Below are 24380 nucleotides of genomic sequence, written 5' to 3'. Positions count from 1 at the left end.
AGATTGATTACCTTTAGTTAAGTGCCTAGGCAGATGGAGTACCTATAGGTAACTACACCATGACAATTTCTACCATTTTTGATATATCAAGAAATTTTACTAAGATTTCATGATAAGTATGTATTTAGTGATTAATATATAATGATATATCTAACTATATTTACAATTACAATCATTCACATTTGAATTTGTCACACAAAGGTATTAAAACATTCTGCATACACAAAAAATCTTATAAATATATTCACTCTAATTATTAATATTTTCGTTTTGGTAAATTCCATAAAATTTAAGCAATTAATTACAATTACTATCTACAAAAAATATTACATACATTTATGAGATTCATGGAATTACCAGCCATTGAATTTTTAAATAGGTACTAATCAAAAAGTAACAAACAATTTGAATATTTGACTTAAATCAAATTACTATCTCTAGTAGGTTAGCAAAACAACAGATAGATTATTGGAAACAGCCATTATTTGAAAATGAATGAAGAAGATAGACATACTTTTTAGCCCAATTTTTAAACAAATCCTGACGCAAAGACGCCATTTTATTTTTCAAATTTACGTAACAGCTGGTAATTTCAAAAATCTTTATGCGATATATAATTATCTTACAACTATATAATAATATTTATGCGTATATTATTGTGATACATATTGTCATTTAAATTATTATTGCGTATTTACAACATTATTATATTTTTAAGCTCATATATTTGAATTATGAAAGAAAAATCTACATTTTTTGGTCCAATAATCCAATAAAAAATCAGTAATATTATTTTTTGGCAACTTAGAAGTAATTTTAATGTCTTTGGGCAACATTTTATACTAGACTAATATATTATATTTATATCAAATAAATGTATAAATATATTTGCGCAAAACTCGTATATTATTGTCCTAATTATTGTAGGTATACATAATATATTAATAATAAAAAATTTACAATGAAAAATATTGTCAAAGTCACCTTTGCAAATTAATAATTTAAGAAATATACATATTATAAGGAATGTATGTATATAGTATAAATATTATATAGTTTGGTATATATTATATATTTCATAGGCCAACTATTAAATGTATACATTATTGAATAGAGAACACACTAAACACAATTTCAATTATGTTTTGACATTTGGTAATATTTATTTTAAAGTATCAGTTGCAATTAGATTCTTCTAAAATACATACATATTGTAGAATCAGTATTGAAACAGTATAATAGCGATATTATACGCATTGAAGAGTAAAGATACATTTTAGTAAATGCGTTGATAAGTTATACATTTTCGTAGCTAAAATATACACCCTGATCTAAATGGCATATATGATATTTTACAGTTTTCAATATAATCAAAATGGAAAGTTTTTGTCTTGATATCATGTTACACCAACTAAAAATAGGGTTTTATTTAGATATTGTCTCAAGTATTTATCTGACTGATTATTACTTTTAACATTGCTTAAAGTTATTGCAAATATTTCGAGTTATTTTTCTCAAAAATAACTAAGTAAATACCTACACAAGTTATAGATATTTGTGCCATAACTTTGGCAGGCATAAAGAGTAGTATAAATATGAAATATATTATTTATATACTTTATACGTATATAACTACAAGCCATTAATATTCAGATCTACACAAAATATACACGTTTTTACAGGTCACAGAGCAAAAATTGGTCGGAAGGATACAGAGAAGATTTAGTTACAAATTGTATAAGATAGACATAAAATATTATTTAGTAAAATATGTATTTTTAGATATGATTTAATATACATTTTATTTATGGGCAATTATCTACAGTATACATATATTACCTTATTTATATTATATCTGATAGCAAACCCCTTTTAAAAAATCTCCCGCGTTTAAAATTTCAAGATGGCGGGATCAAAATGGCGTGTTTATTCTTCTTCTTCGTTTTGGTAGCTCACGTAGCGGACTGAGGACTTGTCGCTTATTATTAGGCTCTGAAAATATAGTTTAGTTTGATTATTCAAGAGTGATTTTAGTTTCTTAAACTTTGTCTATTTACAGAAAAAAGAAATACTCAGGTACCTAAAGTATGGGATATTATAAGGCCCACCATCCACCATATTGGATTGGAGCGAAGAAAATTTTAAACAACGAATTACCATTTTGTTACAAAACGTCTCGTCTCCCACTCAATCGTAAGTATTCCTAACAGGAGAAATTCTTGTTTAAAATCTCATCACTTTTCTCCGTTTTGGTGTACCTAATCTGGGCCCAAGCCACTAAATACAAAAAAGTGTCATTCATTGTTTTTAGTAGTCTTCAAATAGACACATTTTAACGGAATTACCAAAAATTCGGGTGTTCAATTCGGGTGTTTGTATTTTTTTTTCATGTTATTTCTCAAGGGACCATTTTATGTCCAGGACGGTCATTCTCACCTGTTTCTCATCCCTCGCTGGTGGTGACCTGAGGAATAGCAGACAGGGAGCGTAGCCGAAGTTCAGCACTGCTATGATGACCAGCATCCACTCGAAGCCGATGCTGTTCATCAGAGCGCCGGATAGCGCAGGACCTGAGGAGGAAGACATTCAATGATGTAGTATGATTTCAGACAGAAATAGACTCTTGTTTAAGTACTTAATAATTACTGGATGGGACGACCGAGTGGGATTTTTATAATTTTTTACTTTGACTAAAATCTAATAACTCTTGTCTTATTGTGTGTATAATAGACGGACGGGAACGGCCAATCTGATTTTTCAGGCATCATTGACGAGTCGACCATGCCGATTGCAACAGCTCATAACTTTAAAACGGATAAGCCGATTTTGATGAAACTAATATTAAAACCATCGCTGAAAAACCAGCTTTCAACCAGAAAAAGTCTCATCCAAATCGGTTCATCCGTTTAAGAGCTACAGTGCCACAAAAGACACTTCTAATTTTGTAAGCTTCGTGACAAAAGTACTAGGAGCCCATAACTTACCAACAGCATATCCCAAGCAGAAGGCAGTGTCTCCTATAGCGTACACTGAGCCGTACACAGCGGCGTGTCGGATGTCCACCAGGAAGCCCAGTTCAGGCATCATTGAGGAATCTACCATGCCGATTTAATGGCTCATAACTTTAAAACCGCTGAACCGATTTTGATGAAACGTATCTTAAAATCACCGCTGAAACCCCAGCTTTTTAACCAAAAAAACTCCATCCAAATCGGTTCATCCGTTTTAGAGCTATGGAGCCACAAACATGTAAGCTTCTAAAATAAAAGTACCAGGAGCGCATAACTTACCAACAGCATATCCCAAGCAGAAGGCAGTGTCTCCTATAGCGTACACTGAGCCGTACACAGCGGCATGTCGGATGTCCACCAGGAAGCCCAGTTCCGGCATCATTGAGGAGTCCACCATGCCGATTTAATGGCTCATAACTTTAAAACCGCTGAACCGATTTTGATGAAACGTATCTTAAAATCACCGCTGAAACCCCAGCTTTTTAACCAAAAAAACTCCATCCAAATCGGTTCATCCGTTTTAGAGCTATGGAGCCACAAACATGTAAGCTTCTAAAATAAAAGTACCAGGAGCGCATAACTTACCAACAGCATATCCCAAGCAGAAGGCAGTGTCTCCTATAGCGTACACTGAGCCGTACACAGCGGCATGTCGGATGTCCACCAGGAAGCCCAGTTCCGGCATCATTGAGGAGTCCACCATGCCAATTACAACAGCCCATAACTTTTAAACGGCTGAACCAATTTTCATAAAACTTATGTCGAAACCACCGCTGAAAAACCAGCTTTTAACTAGGAAAAGTCACATCCAAATCGGTTCATCCATCTAAGAGTTATGGCGCCATAAACATACACTATCACTATTTATTTGGGATAAGAGTACTAGGAGCCCATAACTTACCAACAGCATATCCCAAGCAGAAGGCAGTGTCTCCTATAGCGTACACTGAGCCGTACACAGCGGCATGTCGGATGTCCACCAGGAAGCCCAGTTCAGGCATCATTGAGAATCTACCATGCCGATTACAACAGCTAATAACTTTAAAACGGCTGAGCCGATTTTCAAGAAACATACCTTAAAACCACCGCTAGAAAAGTGGCTTTCAACTAGAAAAAGTCACATCCAAATCGGTTCATCCGTTTAAGAGCTACAGTGATAAACATACAGTACAACACCCCGAGCTTCTAAAACAAAAGTACTAGGAGCGCATAGCTTACCAACAGCATATCCCAAGCAGAAGGCAGTGTCTCCTATAGCGTACACTGAGCCGTACACAGCGGCGTGTCGGATGTCCACCAGGAAGCCTAGTTCAGGCATCATTGAGGAGTCCACCATACCGATGGCAAAGCCGAGACCAGCGTTGGGTATGATCAGGTGTTCCAATTTCCGCGCCATTGGTATCTGAGGAGAAAATTGACAGAGTAAAGTAATTCAAAACCAGTGGAGTCGTGGTGACCCAGTGAGTAAAGAACCAATCTCTCAAGTATGAGGGTGCGATTCCGAGTCAGGCAAGTACCAATGCAACTTTTATAAGTTTGTATGTACTTTCTAAGTATATCTTGGACACCAATGACTGGGTTTCGGAGGGCACGTTAAGCTGTAAGTCGCGGCTGTCATTGAACATCCTTGGCAGTCGTTACGGGCAGTCATAAGCTAGTAAGTCTGATAACCAGTTTTACCAAGGAGTATCGCCGTATCGGATATCTCGAGTAACTGTTGTAGAGGTCACATAGGCAGTCGCTCCTTGTAAAGCACTGGTACTCAGCTACATCCAGTTAGACTGGAAGCCGACCCCAACATAGTTGAGAAAAGGCTCGGGAGATGATGACTGGGACTTACCAGAATAAGACATAAGCCAATGATGATCAGTCCTGAGCAAGCGGCCAGCCAACGACCCATCTTGTGTCCCAGTGGTCCAAATAGATTTGTACCTGAAAGTATAACAAATGATTTTAGCTACACACTCGGTTTAATTACATGCCAAGAGACAAAAAACTGTCGTGTGTCATCGTTTTCATCGCAGCTGTCAATTGCTTGCCCTAACGATACGCTGGCAAACTTGTAAATATAAGTTTGTGGAATTGGCAAACTCAAAAAATGCTCAAATATTAAGCTGTTGCATAGCGTCTATCGCAGGCCTTGAGAGAGATCAAATCCAGAAATTCCGTTACGAAAAAACCTCACGCTCCCCACTCCGACGGGCACGGAGGTGTGGCTTGAAGGCCGTGCATCGTCTAACGCCGAGTCGCTGTGTGTCGTGCGATTAGACGTATTGTACGACTTTACGCGTTAGTATATTGTATAATATTAATTATTACTATAAATTATTAATTGTGTATACTAGTATAGTGTAGTATTAGTTTTAAATATATAAATAAAAAATTATAATTGCATAAGTTGATACAGAATGCTATGCAATAGCTTTACCGCGGGAGTCCCCGAGTGCCACACGTATTTTTTTTTTATTTTACCTAAGCTTACATTAGTCATAGGACGTGATCTTATCATTCGCGCTAATAATAAACCTCAAAATAGCTTTTGATGTCTTTCAAATGACGTTACTTTTTGAGTTATACCTTAAGCTATGGCGCATGCTCGATCCTCTCCTGCTTCATAAGGTTTTCCTTACAGTCTTTTCAAGAGATTTAATCCGTATTTTCTCACCAATTAGATAGCAGATACTGGCGGGTAGGAACGCGACTCCCTGCTGCCAGCGTCGCGCCTCCATGGTGTCCGCCATCCAGATCGGCAGGCTCGGCTCCAGCATCGCGATGCCCACGTTCGCGAATGTTATAGCTCCTGTGAACAACGAAATATTTCGTAATATTTAAAACGTAGACCAGAAAAATCCCAATCCAAATGAATGTTGAAAAATAAAGGATCTCAAAAAACTTATGCTAGGTAGGTATAGTTCTTGCAAAATATAATAAGGGTTTCCTAACTGCAACTGTGAATTCTGAGACTATTAAAAATGGTTTCTGTGCAGCTCCTTGCACATTTTTTCAAGACGACAAAAATTCTGGCGAGAACTATACCTACTAACGTATGAAAGAAAACCGATAAGTAATAGGTAGTTCTATTCAGTCAGACCCTACTTAAATATACTTTAATTAAAAATCAAAAGATTATGATATGATATGATGATGTCCTCCTAGCTGATTATCGGCTACGGCGGCTGTTCTCACGTAAGGAGATTAGACAACTACGCAGGACATATTAAAGTGCACAAGCATTTCCGCAGACACAGGTTATACACCATTACTGACCTGCAGCGATGAGGATGTAAGGATCGCAGACCAGAGCCTTAAGAGAAGGTGGGTCTGACTCCTGACGCACCACTCCCGGCTGCAAGATCATCAGCTGAAGCACTGGGGGAAAAAACACATTTTAAGTACCTATTTTATTTTTGGAAAACTTTTATGTCATATTGAAGAATGTTATGGGTATTTCTAATATTATAAGATAGAAGCAGTATTTTAAGTGATATTAGGCCAAAAAATAAATCTATCTACTTAGCAGTTACTGCGGCTTTACTATGCCAAAGGGGACTTTCCGCACCCGGGCAAAAAAGTAGCTTATGCTTATGTATTTCCCCACGTCCTGGTTGACACTTTTCGTAACAGAATAAAAAGTAGCCCATATCCTTTCTCAGGCACTAGTCTAGTCTATCTGTGTATTATTTAAATCGCTTCAATATTTTTGGCTTGAAAGCCAGAATGTCAAACAGTTGCTTTCGCATTTAAAATATAGAAATTAGGATTCATCATCATCAGCCTATCGCAGTCCACTGCTGGACATAGGCCTCTCCAATTGCACGCCACTGAGATCGATTTTCGGCTTCTCGCATCCGAAATTGGGATTAGCAGCACATTTATTTAGTTAAACATATGAATTAGGCACTATAATTTGTGATACCCGGTCACACATCCAAAAAATCACCTCAACAAACTACGTACTAAATCACCATCAGTCGCAACAAACTTGCCACTTAGAGACAATTTACTTATAAACTTACAATTCGTATCACATTGCTGACAATCCACACATTAGCCGCCCACTCGAGGAAATATATTGTTGCGGCTATTGTTGATAATGGCCGGGTTTAATGTGGAATTGTGTTACTGAACTGGGCAAATAAAAGTATTGTTTACAAGCTACACTACTGCTAGTGTATCTAGAATTACTGTCTGTCGTGCGTTCACGCCAAAACTTATCATCATCTGCCTAGCCTTTTCCCAACTATGTTGGGGTCAGCTTCCAGTCTTAGGTGCTAGGGGCAGCTGAATACCAGTGTGCCATATGGAGTGACTGCTTATCTGAACTTAGTTACCCGGGCTACCCGGTACCCCTCGATAAGATCGTTTGATCTTCTGACTTCTGATTACCCGTAACGACTGCTAAAAATGTTCAACTGACAGCCGGGATCCATCAATTTAACATGTTTTCCGAAACACGGAGGAACCCGTCATGACAAACTGGTCACCTATCCACGGACCCTTATGATCAATCGATCACATATGGTTACCCCGGGACATGTTTAAAACCACGGCAGAATTAAGTCGCAAAGAAAAGTCATGAGTGTCTATTTCATATAGGCCTATTACAGGTGCTTTAGAAACGATATAATAATACTCACATCCATCTCCAAGAGCCAGGGCTGACAGCATCAGGAAGGGAGCAGTTTTGCCAACAAACTCGTACATGAGGCCTCCGAAGGGAGGCCCGATGAGCACTCCTAGAGCCAAACCACCGAGAGCTATACCCATGGCGTTGCCACGTTCCTGGAAAAGGTAATGGTAGTTGAAGTGCTTGTCCCATTCTTTGCGAAATTCAACCTAATTTGGTTAAGACTCGGTGCTAGTCCACAGCTAGCATCTGTTTACAAAGGTTGGAGTTTCGCGGACATTTTAGAAATATTCGCACGCAATTTGTTATTTAGAGAAGTTTGTACATACTGATTGTTAGAGCTACACTTTCCAAAAAATCTTTGTATCTAAAAATTTCTTGCAAAACTGCCCCTTATCTCCTTTCGGTAACTCCAGATGGCTGATCTCCTATAGTAAACTCTTATGTCAAGTGATCTGCGTTTCTTTCTTATCTTCGGTCTGTCCGACATTACAATTGGAAACTAGCTCAACTTATTTATAAACAATCGGTATGAGTCTTGTTACTACACGACGTTTCGGCTCAACTGCACCGATCATGGACACGGGTGCAGTGGTGTCTCCATAAAGCACAGGGTTTTAGCTCACCTTATCATCAGGATATCTCTCAGCCAGCATGCCCATGCCTGACACGGAGGAGCAGGAGGACCCGATGCCCTGTAGAGCACGAGCTATGAACAGCACCGAGTACGACCGCCCGAACGCGAAGACTGGAAGACAGACGATTTGTTAATGGGGGTAGTGAAATTTTGCAAAACACATAAAAAGGTTTTTATTTAAATTATTGTCAAAGCGTTTAGATATGTATCGAAGTAATTATCGATGTCTTATATTTTTGTACAAAATAAAGTTTTTGGAATAATAATATTTAGAGAAACATATAATATACTTACTCAGAGTGGACAGGAACATCAGAATAAAGCCGGTGAACATTGGGACGCTGTAACCGATTCTGAAAAAAAAACATTCGGTTATAAAATATAATTAGTATTTCATGAATTATTTTATGGCAAAAATGTGATGAAAAGATTAGATACGTAGTATCTCTATGTGGCGGCACACTGGTACTCAGAATTCGGTAAGACTGGAAGCCACTGGACGCCTTATCTGCCTAACCTTTGCCCAACTATGTTGGGGTCGGCTTCCAGTCTAACCGGATTCAGCTGAGTATCAGTGTTTTACAAGGAGGGACTGCCTGTCTGATCCCCTCAACCCAATAACCCTTAGTAAGACTGGTTGCCTTACCTTTCAGTACCTAAAAAGGAGACTTACTTGTGTGTGAGGGGTCCTACGAAGGGGTTAGCGAGGAGTTGCACGAGCGCCTTGCTGGCGAACATGACGCCGACTGCCACTGTCTCGTGGATCAGCTCCTGATGTCTCTCCTCGCACTGCACCGTCAGGAAGGAGACTTACTTGTGTGTGAGGGGTCCTACGAAGGGGTTAGCGAGGAGTTGCACGAGCGCCTTGCTGGCGAACATGACGCCGACTGCCACTGTCTCGTGGATCAGCTCCTGATGTCTCTCCTCGCGCTGCACCGTCAGGTTCACTGCAAATAGAGAAGTGATTAGTGCTTCTGTAGCGATCACACGGGGAACTAAGACAATGAATTAAGTTGCGAAATACAAGTCTCTGTAAATCGTTGCGCATTCTTCAATATCTACTCTATACTTTACTTCATGTTTCAATTTGATTAGATAGGAACAGTAAATAACTAAAGATGCGTTTTGAAAGCTAGCTACCGCAAATGCCGACTGCGCTTACAAGACTGCATGAAATCTGCCCGTAGTTGAGAGCGACTGCAGGTGCTGCTGCCGCTTCGATCCAAAAGGGTTTGTTAATACATTTTCATACAAACCAGTAGTGCAGCATCGGCCGACTTCATGCAGCCACGGCACGTGCGATCAGCAGTTGCAGTCGACAGTCATCCCTCTATGTTAGAAAAATGGCTATAACGGTGGAAAACCAAAACGCCACTTAATTTTAAGGATCCTTGTCCTACATGGGTTTGTTTTATGCAACAGAAATACGTCCAAGATATAATTTAAGTAACATTTGAGTATATAAAGCGTTATACTCACAATGCTGAGTCTCGTTCTGCACCAGACTGGTGTTCTGCTGCAGACAGGGGCAGTAGGGCGTGGGTGAAGGTGGAGGCAGCGTGATGTCTTCCAAGGACATGGAGAGCGGCGCGTCCGGGTGGCGGATGTCGTACAGAAACTCCGGGATTATTGGTACTGCGAGAGATTAGAACTGGTTAGTACTTATCTATACTAATATTATAAAGCTGAAGAGTTTGTTTGTTTGAACGCGCTAATCTCAGGAACTACTGGTCCGATTTGAACAATTCTTTCGGTGTTAGATAGCCCATTTATCGAGGAAGGCCATAGGCTACTTTTTATCCGGGTTCGTGCAGAGGTTCCCACGGGATGCGGGTGAAACCGCTGGCAGAAGCTAGTTTTTAATAAGGATATTGAAGAAAGGGAGATTGAGGAAAAAAAAGGGGGTCACACAAAAGGATGAAAGAGGACATAGTCCTTTTTTGGTAGTTCAGAAATCATCAAATGATGGCTCTTGTTGAGCGTGAATTACTCCCTTTGTAAGAACATTGAATGAAGAAGACCGTTACGAAAACCCACTCTTATTTCTTCAGGAGCCCTATGTGTATAAATCGTATCAAATGACTTGATAATTCCATTTAATTTCTTCAGCATTTATTTGTAAAGGGCAGGAACCTATTTTTGTCCGAAATTGGCTACTATCATCATTGCAAATGGAAAAAAATAAGATAGAATTATATAGTGATCTCATAACATCCCTCTTTTTGGGTCACATTTTAAAAATATCCTCAAATTCGATGACGTCAAATTTTCCAAACGAACGCATAGATTCCTAGCTTAAATCGGAACGTAATACCGTTCGATCGAGCTTCCAAATTTGAAAAGCTCTTCACTTCGTCAAGAGCTCGTTGCAAACGACAGTTAATTCCGAATATGACGCGTTTCGGCTCTCGTCGGAAATAGCCGAGCATTGCCGAAGTTTGCCGAACGAACGGAGTAAGGAAATGAACGGAGATGCCATAATACAAGTAGGTCACGCCTTCGTCTAGGTCTTGTAGGTCAAATACGATCAGTTACGCGTGATCTAACGAGGTACTTTTTGGTACAATGATTCTCGGTATTAAAAAACCGACCAAGTGCGACTCGAACTCACGCACGAAGGGTTTCGTACCAGAGCAAAAATGAGCAAAAAAATCACGTTTGCTGTATGGTAGCCCCCCAAAACATTCTAGTTTTCAGTATTTTTTGTTATAGCGGCAACAGAAATACGTCATGCGTAAAAATTTCAACTCTCTAACTATCACGGTTCATAAGATACAGCCAGGTGACAGACGGACGGACGGACAGAGGAGCGAAAACAATAGGGTCCCGTTTTACTCTTTGGGTACGAAATCCTAAAAAAAGGTCAGGTCCAAAGAAGGTATAAGGGTGAAGATAGTTACGTTCCTCGTCCTCCGAACACCCGCATTTTGTCGCGCTACTTTCTTAGGAGATTTTCCGTTATGGCATCTCCGCTAGTCATTTTGTTCTCCATGCCAAACCACTTTTGGGGTTAACAGGTCGTGCTCAAGTACTTTTACATATTTAATGAGTTTTATAATTACTCGTACTTCAATAATTATTATATTTTAATCCTATATTAAAATTTGGTATCCGAAAATATTGAGAATTCTGTTAATCTGTGCGTTTTTAACGAGCTCTCGGCTTAGTAACAGCCGCACGGGTAGATCGATCATATTTCGAAAGGTGGTCAGTCCGTGAGTGACCTTCCTTTCATGACGAGTTCCTCCGTGTATCGGAATGCAAGTCCTAATGGTTGAAGATCTTTGACAGTCGTTAAGAGTAGTCAGAAACCAGAAAATCTGACAACCAGTCTTTCTTAGAGGGTTGCCGAGGTATATTTCATGAATATTTTTGTATCTAGTCTGGTAATTTATTAATTAAAAACTAACTCTATTGGTCTTGTATGTCTAATCTAGGTACTGAACCACTTTAAAAGGCATTTGGTACAAGATACATAGTAAAATTAGAGAACCTACAACAAAGACTATTTAAATCCGAGAAGAAAGTAATTCCCTTGGCAATGAGTGAAACCACAGGGAAAGCTAGTAAAGAATATATCCATCTTTAATTATTCAATACTAAGTATTTAATTTTAGTAAACTCACTATATTTTATGCCCTATATAGCTTTAAATTACTTATTACACAAGTCTATAAATAACCAAACAAAATCGAACATGTATATCATAATATTTCCACCGAAACTGAAAAGGCAATTAACTACTAGTAAATAGAGTTAAACTCAGCCCCGTGGCAAAAGGGTGAAAACTCGCTCAAATATGATTTCAAATGCGACTACGAGGACCTCGGGGCTAGTGAGGGACACTGTCGATAGAATTAGTTGTCGATAGATTTTATATGAATTTTGCTTTCACAATGTTTGTTATTTTTTTATTTATTTATTTACAAGGCACACAAAAAAAACTTATTTACAATTGCTTACGTAGATAAGTTCACAATTGTTAGTCCTGTGTAAATAAGTCTCTTACAGGTGTGCACAACTCTCACAGAGAATAGTGGTCAGCTGTAAAAAAAAACTTCATGATGATGATGATGATGATGATGATGAACACTTCATGTGATACTGTATTGTGTTCTTTCTTGGTATTTATCGTTACGAGAGAACTGCTTGCTTCCCTCGGATGACAAATATCCTATACTTATTCTCCCAGGCTGTATACAATTTGTGTATCGAATTTTATATGAAAATGGTTTAGTAGGTACTTTTGCATTTATAATATTATTATTTGTAGGGACAATATGTACATGTACTTACTTACATGAAACATATTGTTTTTTTAAAAAAAAAACACCATAAAAAGGTATTTTCTCCAACGTGAATTAAAATGTGCGCACCACGCAACCTTCATTCAAAATAAAAATGCCAAATATCGCATGAAATATTGAAAACATAATATAATGAACGAGTATAATAATAAGCGTATGTGCTTAACAACAAAATATTTCATAGGCACCCACATAAAAAAATCTACTTAAACATATTTCTTTATCGATAAACCACATCAAAATCACAGCCCTACGCGCCGGCTCTTTTGATGAGGCGGCTAAGTGAATTTCACTTTGATCTCGCCGACGGGGAAATTGCCCCAGCTTCCGTACCGACTCTCTCAGACTCGTGTGTTTGAAATCTTACCATTTGATTAAACCATTGTTTAACTGTTATAGTTAAATTGTAAGGGAGCTTTAAATTTTGTAGTTTTGAAAGATAAGATAGGATTAAATAGAATAAATAAGGCGAAGAATCTTTTTTTTACAGTCGATAATTGAACCATAACAAATTAGGTTTAAATCAAATTAAAGTTTTGAATATTATTAGTCGTTATTTCTAGAAAGCTTGAAAAAATCAAATCAAATTATCACCTACATACATATTATTATTATATACCTACGCTAAAACTGCTGAAACAGTTAAAACTTTTAGAACACAGCTTTATCTAAAAAACCCTAAAAAAGGACATAAGTACTTAGGCTTATTTATCCTTGCAAAACTGCTGGCAGAAGCTAGTTTTCTATTATTAGTCAGCACCTTTTCATCCTTTTCTCAATTCCTTTTCAAATAAAAAAGCACTTCCTTCAAAATACATAAAATAAATAAAAACAAAAGAACGTAAAGTATTCCGTATTTAAATTCAAAACGCATCCACCATCTTTAAAACAAAATACCAACACAACAAAACAAAAAACCAGCGCACATTCTATTCCTAATTCAAACCACTACTTTCTACCATTCTACCATTGGCGTTTCCTATCTATCGTAGGATCCAAGATGGCGGACAGACAATCAGCTGAGTGCTGCTTCATCTGCAATTCATTAGCTCGTGTAATGGCCGCTTCTCTGAACGTAACGAATTCACGGGGAAACAGTGAAATAATGGGGAAGGTAAGAATTATTAAGTAAGTAGAGAAATGTTTTAGTTTGGTGTGGTAGATTATTGAAATCATTTGCCTACGGTAAGTATAATAATATCTACTTTGGGGCATATTGCAAACTTTTAGTCGGTTGTAAGTTTAATCGAGCGCACATTACAACGATCAGGTATACAGCCGGTATCAGACACTTAAAACTGTCAACTTTCTGACTTTTGACTATTGACTTTCTGACTTTAGACTACCCACAACGACTCGTCCTATGCATGTCCTCCATCCTCCAAGCCTTTTTCCCAACTATGTTGGGGTCGGCTTCCAGGCTAACCGGATGTAGCCGAGTACCAGTGCTTGACAAGGAGCGGCTGCCCTATCTGACCTCCTCAAACCAGTTACCCGGGCAACCCAATACCCCTTGGTTAGACTGGTGTCAGACTTACTGACTACCCGTAACGACTGCCAATGATGTTCTATGACAGCCGGGACCTACAGTTTAACGTGCCATCTGAAACACAGTCCTATGCATGTTCTATGTGAGCGATCTGGATGCGAAGCGACGAAGACAAAAAACGGTCGATTTCTTTTGAAGTGTTCTACGTGACGTGACGCGGTACAGCTATCCAAGAAAGATATGCCTAAGCAGGACTCATCTGCAGAAATGAAAATGCCTTATAAAAAACCAATATGTATGTAGGCTGCGGGATTGTTCGCGCGAGTTACCGCGGTGCTGGTACATAAAAGGCCTACGACGGAACACGACGGTTTTTAGTCAGTAAGAGTCTGACACTCCCTCACGCTGTACCCACAGCGGGAGGAGTCATCATCATCCTCCGAGCCTTTTTCCCAACTATGTTGGGGTCGGCTTCCAGCCCAACCGGATTCAGCTGAGTACCAGTGCTTTACAAGGAGCGCTGCCTATCTGACCTTCACAGCGGGAGGAGTCATTTCCCATAAAAAACCAAGGTAAAGTATACTAATACTCACCAACAGTAGTAAGCAGCATATTATCCAGCAACAAAGCTATGGCGACGATGACCAGCACCAGCTTCCTGGACTCCCTCAGCGCGGCGATCTTCGCGCGCCACCCGCTCGCAAAGCCGTCTGATGCCACGCCCATTTTGATGGTGTTTTTGGACCTGTGAAAAGGTTAGTAGGTTAGTAACCCATACTTATAAAGTAATAAGTATACTAAAGATATTTTTTTTTGTTTGTTTAGTACCAGGTAAGCTTCAAAAATACTTGGAAAATTCTTGCAGTGTTTTGAAAGCTAAAATATTCTCGAGTAACATTGGCTGCTATATTTTGTCTGGGTACGGGAAGAAGTTTCCACAGCAAGTATGTGAAAAGGTGGTAAGCAGTTAGTGGTAGAATATTTCCCTACTCTCACAAAAGAGTGAGTGAGTTGATCACTCGAGTAAGCTGCAGGTTTCATCACCCAACAAGCAAAGTGTCAGAATTTTCTCCTAACCTGACAGATTTTTACGTGCAAAATATTTAGCTTGTTGAAAATAGATAATCCATTTTAGAGTTTTTCATAAGACCGAGTTTTCTTATCTTTTATTCGTTAGAAAATGTCTAAGTAGTAAAGCTTTTTGTAGGTTCTTGGTATAGTGAAAACCATTCTATTCTCTTTTACACCACGCTCTTGTGACTTGTTGCGGTCACCGCGACTGAAATACATAGATACCTACTATGTAAAAAAGCATTTCCCACTTTGCGAAGTCAGCTCATATAGCGGAGAAAATTAAAGAAAATTATAAAAATCAACTCCAGTAAAACTCCATAAATAAACCAGCCATTAAAACTGCTTAAACAGAAACTCAAAATTCCTCAGATTTTACAGAATCTTCCCGCCAATTAACAATTTGCAAATGGCGGTTCACAATGGCGGCGGTGACGTATCAAGATGGCCGCCGGAAGCCACGCGACGGCGGTAACGAGCAGTTTCCACCAATATGGCGGAGCTACCGGTCTTACCTTTTGTTTTTGTTTAATTGAAGCTGAATTAATTAAGTTAGTGTTCTTTTTGAGTGTTATTTTAAAATTTTTGTAAAAAGGTTTTCGTAATATGAAAAAGGAAAGTTATTTTTTATATGATGGTTTAAAAAATGACACAAGTACTGCTGAAAATCGGGCTGGAATTTATGATACCAAAATTTTAAAATTGCTCAATTTCGAAGGGATTTGCTTAATATTATGTTTACGTATATTATGGGTAAGAAAAGCTCAAAAGCATAATTTATTGAAAACTTCAAAAGACAGTCCCCAAAACGCCCACCCTTCACCACTTCCTATGTGTTATTGCTGGGAAGAAGTGGCGCAACAAACTCCCCAGCAACACATGTCTGTCTGTAAGATTTTAAGAACACCTTAACAAGCTTAGCTACTTTTTTTAACACACTCTCAATTATATGGAATGGGACGACCATGGGGACGACCAAAAAAATATGTAAAAGATAGCTGGAAAGAATGTTACTTGTGAGATGACGGCAGATAGAAGAGTATGGAAGGAGAAAACATGCTGCGTCGACCACAAATAAAATTGGGATAAGGGCAGTAGGGCCTGTAGTTAAGATATTACGAAAAACCAAAAAGTTACGCGATTTTAAAAACTAAGAAAATAACAGGAAAACGGTTCTATGTTTCAGTTTCGTACAAATATTTTGCCCAAACGAGGTTTTCAAAGCATATTTTGATGTTGCTGAATGTTCATGTTGAAAAAATTTCAATAATGCGGTCAAAGATAAAACACGATTTTCAGAGATAATTTGAAAAAAGGTGTAATTGGCCTTACTTTTCTTAATAAATACCTCCTGAAGTTGTGAAAAGCAACTAACAAATGATTATTTCCTTTGTTTAAAAACCTTCATTCGACAATATACCCGGGGCAGCTTTTTCCCGCACCTGGATAAAATAGCTCTAGCTTATGTTACCTGAGAATAGTGTAGCTTGTCAATAGTGACAGAATTTTTTAGATCTGTTCATTAGTCTCGGAACCCTTAGACTGTATAAACAAAAATTGTTTTATCTTTATTATATTAGTATTCATACTTCAATCTATGTCCTCTAAACCCAGGTCACTCAATATTTACTCAATTACTAGTAAAACAAGACCAAAACCAAAGACCGAAGCTATTTTACTACAGAGCTAGGTTAATCCAACTCAGACCTCTATGTCTGACCCTTTTCATATGAACTGAAACACGTAGGTCCTAACGTTATGATGTATTACTTCATAATACATGTGACAGGAAGAAATACGCTAAGTTATTGATAGTCGTAAAAGGATTTAATCACTACTGTATTAACTATACCACCTAATATAATAAAGAGGAACTTTTTTTGTTCCGCAACGGCTCCGAAACTACTGATCGATTCGAAAAATTATTTCACTGTTGAATAGCTACACTCTTCCCGAGTAACATAGGCTATATTTTATCCCGGTACGGGCAGCGTTATCACGGGATGCGAATGAAATCACAGAAAAATGACTAGCCACTAATAATAATGGCGACCAAGACCGATTTCGGACACTGTGGCTGTTCTCATATAAGGATATCTGTCAGCTGCGCACCACACCACAAGACGACTAATTTGATGTTCCACAAATGTCAATTTAATTTTAAAAAGTCATGCTGGCCCAGTGGGCCTTGCTTGACCAATGCAACTTTTATAATTTTATATGTGCTTTCTAAGTATATCTTGGACACCAATGACTATGTTTCGGAGGGCACGTTAAACTGTAGGTCCCGGCTGGGTTGCCCAGGTAACTGAGTTAAGGAGTTCAGATAGGCAGTTTCTCCTTGTAAAATACTCAGCTGCACCCGGTTAGACTGGAAGCCGACCCCAACATAGTTGGGAAAAGGCTCGGCAGATGATGAAATGTCAGTCTACTTTCTGATAGGAGTTTATCTCTTAATGGTTGTTTTATCAAAGATAAACGTCTGATCTCTCGGGAAATATATCGGAGCGATCTTTTGTGTCCGATAAACGGTTCTAATAATCTTTTTTATTTCCGTTCCGTTATTGAAACTGGGTGGAAAAAATTGATTTGAAATGTGACCGAGATTTCGTCTTCCTATAATAATTACTACATGTGAGAATATGACTAAAAATACGTGTGTTAATCTACAAATCCATCATCCTCATAGCCTTTTTCCCAACTATGTTGGGGTCGGCTTCCAGGCTAACCGGATGTAGCTAAGCACAAGCAATCTACTTTATACTGAATTAGCTTTCCTAAACATTATTTATCAATATTTACATAATATTTACATTAATTATATACTTAATATTAATTATAGGTATGTAAAATGCGAAAGAACATAAATCTGCTTTCGCGTCTTTTGTTGCGCGTTTTCTGTCTTTCACTGACTTACTAACTGAACCAAGTATTGCATTGAGCGTTTATTTACAACAAAAATAAGCACAGAGATTAAAATATAAATATGAAGAGCTTCAAAAAAAATCCTCCTTGTAGCTGAACCATTTTCAATGGAATTTGTTACAAGGATACCCTAGCTAGAGGCTGGGAAAGAACATTAACTATTTTGACCGGTTGCAGAAAGCGATTTTCACAAAACGTGGATGAAAACGCGGGGAACAGCTAGTATTTTCATATCACCAAAAATAGAAGATAAATAACCTTCTTCACAGTTATTTCTCAAAGAAATTGAGGCAAAATTATGATTAATTTTGGTACTCAATCTTGAAGTAATGGATCTTGACATAATTGTTCAGCTGAGCCTATTAAATACTAATGGATTGGCCATTAATATAATGCTATTTCATCTCCCGAGCCTTTTTCCAACTATGTTGGGGTCGGCTTCCAGTCTGACCGGATGCAGCTGAGTACTAGTGTGCCACATGAAGCGACTGCCTATCTAACCTCCTCAACCCAGTTACATAGGAAACAAAATACCCCTTGGTAAGACTGGTTGTCTGACTTACTGGCTTCTGACTACCCGTAAGGACTGCCGAAGATGTTCAAATGACAGCCGGGACCTACAGTTTAACGTGCCATCCGAAGCACAGTCATTGGTGTCCAAGATATACTTAGAAAGTGCATACAAACTTAGAAAAGTTATATCCGTACTTTTCTGACTTAGAATCGAACCCCCAACGTAAATGGCTGGTGCTTTAACTACTGGCCACCACGACTTTGAGTTAATCATTCATATTATATCATTTCTGTGGAAAACCTCAAGCAGCCATGGCAAGTAGGTCTATTTTTAAACCATTTGGGATTGAAACCCTCGGGTCGTGGAGTCCAAATGCCCACGCTTTTTTAAAGACTTTTCAAAAAGGCGGACTACCTTGAACTAAGGATAATTACCAGCCAGTGTAGCAATACTACCAGCCTTTTGGGCACTCTCCCAGTTTACAGCGATGAGGAGTAATTTTTGGACGCTTTTTAGTTTGAACCGAATTATCCAAACAAAGCATTTGGTGTGGATAGGTGAGCCCATTCTTGAGTTATAAAATTACAACAAAAAGTGAAATTATTTTTTATATTGGGTGTGTCCTACTTAATCACGTTAAATTAATTACATTTACTTACGTTTACATTAAATAATACATGTCGATTACCATAAAGAAAAAAAGAAAATACGCAAAAACAAAAAAAATGAATTTTTCAAAGTAAATGTCCCGACATTAGTAAAACATTCGATACTCCTAACTTTATCTCTGCTTTACACATGATGTTGTAAATTATGAAAACGAAAAATGTCTTCTGTGGCTAAACCACTGAATGGATTAGGTAACTTTTTTCACAATTCGCCATAGAATATCATAAAGTATATGTGATAGGATTGAATGTGATTGTGAACGACACACCCTGTATATTGATAGACGAGAAGTTAATTACCTACACGAAGTACTTTTATTTTTATGGATCTTTTGTCTAAAATAAATGAATATTATTATTTCACCTAAATTCGTCTTTAAAAATAAAATTCCGAATTCACGGAAAAGGTCATTCTTTATGTAATTTCTGAGTTCCGCAATAATGAAAGGACCTTCATAAAAAGATTTTTATGTCTGTCCTGTACTTATTTAATAGCGAGCTCAATGGTGACATATTTTTCACAATTTCTAAAGAAAAAGATAATTATTATTACTTCTCTTTGAAATGAAACGTTGAAAGGAATTAGTCATTGGAGAATTTTTACGTAAGTTATAAATGGAGCTCTTTATATTTAAATATTCTTAGTCCCTACTAATATTATAAATGCGAAAGTAACTCTGTCTGTCTTTCTGTTACGCTTTCACGTCTAAACCACTCAACAGATGTTAATAAAAGGAGATCATTCATTTCGTACCCAAAACTGAAAGTGCCGGCCAGAGTAAAAAAATAATGGATTCTTGTAGAGAATAATGCCCTGAAGATTTTTTACTATTACAAGAATCATCTACAGTTAACCCCCAGGCTGCTATTTGACTTTGAAAATACAAAAAAATCCAACAATGTTTGGAGCATTACATTACGTCCCCAAACTGGAGAAGGCAGGCACTGCCTTCAAACGACACCTGCCTAACCAGGGAAGTCATCAAATGACCCCCCTCCCCATCCTCCCACTGTGGGTTAGCAGCGTGAGGGAAAGTCAAACCTTACCTACTGACTAAAACCCATCACGTGTCTTCTTAAGCCCTTTATGTACCAGGGCCGCGGTAACTCGCGCGAACAATCCCGCAGCCCCAGCAAGCCTTGGCCCTGGTGTCAGCCCCATTGGGCCCACTGGGGGTTGCTGACTCCAGAGTAAAAATATCGTAGATTCTCTTCGAGGATAATGCTCTGATGATTTTTTACTATTATAAGGAACGTCTTCGGTTAACCCCCAGACTGCTATTTGAGTTTAAAGTGTGAGTACCGTGAATAAAAAATCTTTACTTGAATGTTACGGGAAATAACGTCCACAGTACTTTTTAGCTGACCGAACGTCTACGATACCCCTCCTGCTACACCGAGGAGCCAAATAAGGAGTCTAAGTGATTTATACCCATCATGTTCCTTCTGACCATGTACCAGGGCCTCGGTAACTCTTTCGAGCAATCCCCCGGCAGTTTTTGGCCCTGGTGGGTCCCACCGGGGTTGGCTGACTCTCTGTGAAGGGCTTGGAACAATGCACGCCGCCAACACGGGCCTGTTGTCTCAGACCGACACAGACCCACGGCTACGGTGGCCGGGAGTCGTCTCTATACCCGACGCGCTTGGTGACGTCCACGTCCGCCGAAGTGGCAGGGATGAGAGGCGCGAACTCTCAGGTATTACACCGCCTCCTTCTCTGGCATGCTTCGCGGAAGGAGACCATAAGACATCCCGTTCCCCCTCACCCTAATAGAATTTCGAGTGGCTCACCGTCCCTCGTCTCTTTGGAGACAACAGGCGTCAGCGGCGTGCGTTGTTCCACACCCTCCACAGAGAGTCAGCAAACCCCGCTGGGGCCCATCAGGGCCAAAACCTACCGGGGCTGCGGGATTGTTCGAAAGAGTTATAGCGGCCATCTTAAAGGAACAGGTCAGAAGGAACATGATGGGAATAAATCAGTTAGAGGCTCCTCGGTGTAGCAGGAGGGGTATCGTAGACGTTCGGTCAGCTAAAAAGTACTGTGGACGTTATTTCCCGTAACATTCAAGTAAAGATTTTTTAATCACGGTACTCACACTTTAAACTCAAATAGCAGTCTGGGGGTTAACCGAAGACGTTCCTTACATCCGCTGGGGCTGCGGGATTGTTTGCGCGAGTTACCACGGCCCTGGTACCTAAAGGATTTAAGAAGGCACGTGATGGGTTTAAGTCAGTAGGTAAGAGTTTGACTTTCCCTCACGCTGCTAACCCACAGTGGGAGGGTGTCATTTGATGACTTCCCTGGTTAGGCAGGTGTCGTTTGAAGGCAGTGCCTGCCTTCTCCAGTTTGGGGACGTAATGTAATGCTCCAAACATTGTTGGATTTTTTTGGTATTTTCAAAGTCAAATAGCAGCCTGGGGGTTAACTGTAGACGATTCTTGTAATAGTAAAAAATCTTCAGGGTATTATTCTCTACAAGAATCTACTATTTTTTTACTCTGGCCGGCACTTTCATTTTTGGGTACAAAATGTTCGAGACTTGAATGATCTCCTTTAGCACAGAGATAGAGTTGACCTTGAGAAAGAACATAGGATAGTTTTTATCCCAGACTTTTGAAGAATTCTCTTGGAAACGCGATATAACCGAACTCTACGCGGGCGAAGCTGCTGGCGGAAGCTAGTCCAAACTAATATTATAAATGCGAAAGTAACTCTGTCTGTCTGTCTGTCTGTCTGTCTGTCTGTCTTTTCTTCACGCCTAAACTACTGAACCGATTTGTGTGAAATTTGGTACAGACATAGTTTGAAACTTGAGAAAGGACATAGGATAGTTTTTATTACAAAAAAAAATAAAAATAAAATTATTCCGGACATATAGCGCCATCTATTGGTCAAATCAAAAATCTGCTGGTAGTCACTATTCCACGCGAACGAAGTTGCGGGCAAAAGCTATAATACTATAAATGCGAATATTACTCCGTCTATCTGTCGTGAAATAACTATTGAACAGATTTAAATATTTTTTAGACTAATATCCATATAGTCTGCCCATAGGAGGAATTTAGGCGTGCACTTGGAGAGGCCTATGTCCAGCAGTGGAGTGCGATAGACTGATGATGATGATGATAATGATCCATATAGTCTAGAGCTCGGAAAAGGAAATATACTACTTTTTATCCGGGTGCAAGATTTAGTTCCCTAAAGAAGCGGGTGGATCCGTATTCAAAAGCTAGTATTCGTACAGGAAAAGTCAACATACAAGCAATTTTAAATATGAAAATAAAATTAGGTAAGTATATGATTTAATAAAGAAGTTAGTAATTAAAATAAATTAATTAGACAGAAAAATTACATGGTTTTGGCAGTCGAAGAGCAAAGTCTAGTATAATAAACTAGCTTCTGCCAGCGGTGTCACCCGCATCCCGTGGGAACCTCTGCACGAATTCCGGATAAAAAGTAGCCTATAGCCTTCCTCGATAAATGGGCTATCTAACACCGAAATAATTGTTCAAATCGGACCAGTAGTTCTTGAGATTAGCGCGTTCAAACAAACAAACAAACTCTTCAGCTTTATAATGGTAGTATAGATTAATTAGACAGACTGAATTTATAAAAAAAGAGAGAAAAAAAAAGGAAATATCACTTAGATAAAAGCACCAGAACACTGAAAACTTCTAGTCAGCAGTTTGTTTGGGCTCATAAATCAGTATGAAGATGAATGGTAGTACGCACATTACAACGAGTAGCTATCCAGCCGGTATTAGATCGACTAAAAACTTTGCCCGAAGAAAAGAACTGACAAGATTTACTGAATTAAAATATCTAGTTGAAGACTACATTATTCATAAATTAGCTTCCGTCAGCGGTTTCACCAGCTTCCTTTGAAAAAATATTACCAGAACCCAGATAAAATTATCTATATTCTAACTCTCCTACTGCGGGTCTGCTGGAAGAGATTTCATGAGAAATAAGCAGTACCTTTGTACTATTTTATGTTACTTCTACTTTTTTCATGTTTTAACTGTGTACATAAATGTTTAATAAATAAAAAGTAGCTCATATATTAAATCATTCAATTGTTTTTTGCGTGAAAGAGTAAAAAACACCACCCACACACCATATATAATTATAATTATTATCATCTGCCTAGCCTTTTCCCAACTGTTGGGGTCGGCTTCCAGTCTACAACCTAATATCGTAGGTACATATATGTATATATCCTTACAAATTTTCGCATTTGTAATATTAGTAAGATCCGAGCCTTTTTCCCAACTATGTTGGGGTCGGCTTCCAGTCTAACCAGATTCAGCTGAGTACCAGTGCTTATAATATTAGTAGGATGTTACCGACATAATATATTTTTGCTTAGAAAGTACACGAGTGACGCCGTAGGCGGAAACTAGTCAATTACAGGAGCTTAATTCATCAAATCTTTACTTCTTACTAAAATTATTAAATGTCTACATTTCTAAAAGCTTAACAAATAATAATTTTGAGGAAATTTTATCTCTACTGAGATGTACGTAAAATAAAAGATCAAAAATATTACAGCTTCCCTAAAAAAAATAAGAAAGAAAATTACTCACTCTAAATAAACGCCTTGAAACCACCAACCAACATGTTTGAAGCGAGCCTAAATTAATAAAAATTTACTTAACAATTATAAAGGGCAAAAAATATAAAATAATATGTATTTACTAACTATTTGACACGTCCGCCCCGCGCGATGTCCGCGGCGCGACTGAATTCTCTCCTTTAGGATAGGAGCCTGGATACCATAGACCAGAATATCCTGAACTCTACTCTATAGACAAGTATACCCCTTTTATATATGTCAATATATGACGTCACGGGAGGGGTGAGGGATCTAACACTATTGGTCTACCTTATCAGCTTGTAATACCCACTACAAAGCAAATTGTACCTTATTCTTAAAGTCATAAGGTGCAATTTAGCCTGTAGTGCAAAATTTTTCAACACAACGCAAATCTGCAAGGGATTTTCATATGTATGGCTTAGTTAATAAGGTTGATATTGATTTGCGATTAATACAAAAGCTACAAGTTTTCGATAAGTTTCCGCTGAAAATGCGCGCGTTTGATGTCAAGGATAATGGGGTAAGTGAGTCTT

The 24380-nt window shown here is 38.5% G+C and overlaps 1 protein-coding gene across 1 annotated transcript; it reads right to left on the bottom strand.

Annotated features, from left to right (window-relative positions):
* Positions 1–1154: 1154 nt before the first annotated feature.
* Positions 1155–24020, bottom strand: LOC110380111 (synaptic vesicular amine transporter). The gene is made up of 13 exons (XM_064043071.1): positions 23837–24020; positions 14665–14816; positions 9755–9910; positions 9090–9222; positions 8570–8628; positions 8265–8386; positions 7649–7793; positions 6279–6380; positions 5677–5811; positions 4852–4943; positions 4230–4413; positions 2437–2570; positions 1155–1992 (listed from the first exon to the last, which is right to left on the bottom strand). Exons 2-13 carry the CDS (start codon positions 14795–14797, stop codon positions 1927–1929), a joined length of 1461 nt encoding a protein of 486 aa, XP_063899141.1. The 5' UTR covers positions 14798–14816; positions 23837–24020; the 3' UTR covers positions 1155–1926.
* Positions 24021–24380: the final 360 nt, after the last annotated feature.

Source organism: Helicoverpa armigera, chromosome 30 (genome assembly GCF_030705265.1).
Source record: "Helicoverpa armigera isolate CAAS_96S chromosome 30, ASM3070526v1, whole genome shotgun sequence".
In the NCBI taxonomy this organism is placed as follows: Eukaryota; Metazoa; Arthropoda; class Insecta; order Lepidoptera; family Noctuidae; genus Helicoverpa; species Helicoverpa armigera.
Note: the sequence above shows the minus strand (reverse complement) of the source record. Positions and strands in the feature narration are given on the sequence as shown.

Coding starts and splice junctions, on each gene's coding strand:
- LOC110380111 (XM_064043071.1), bottom strand. CDS start 14,797: ATGGGCGTGGCATCAGACGGCTTTGCGAGCGGGTGGCGCGCGAAGATC. Junction 9,223..9,754: donor GCAGAACGAGACTCAGCATT/GTGAGTATAACG, acceptor CTCTATTTGCAG/TGAACCTGACGGTGCAGCGC. Junction 4,414..4,851: donor TTGGCTTATGTCTTATTCTG/GTAAGTCCCAGT, acceptor TTTTCTCCTCAG/ATACCAATGGCGCGGAAATT.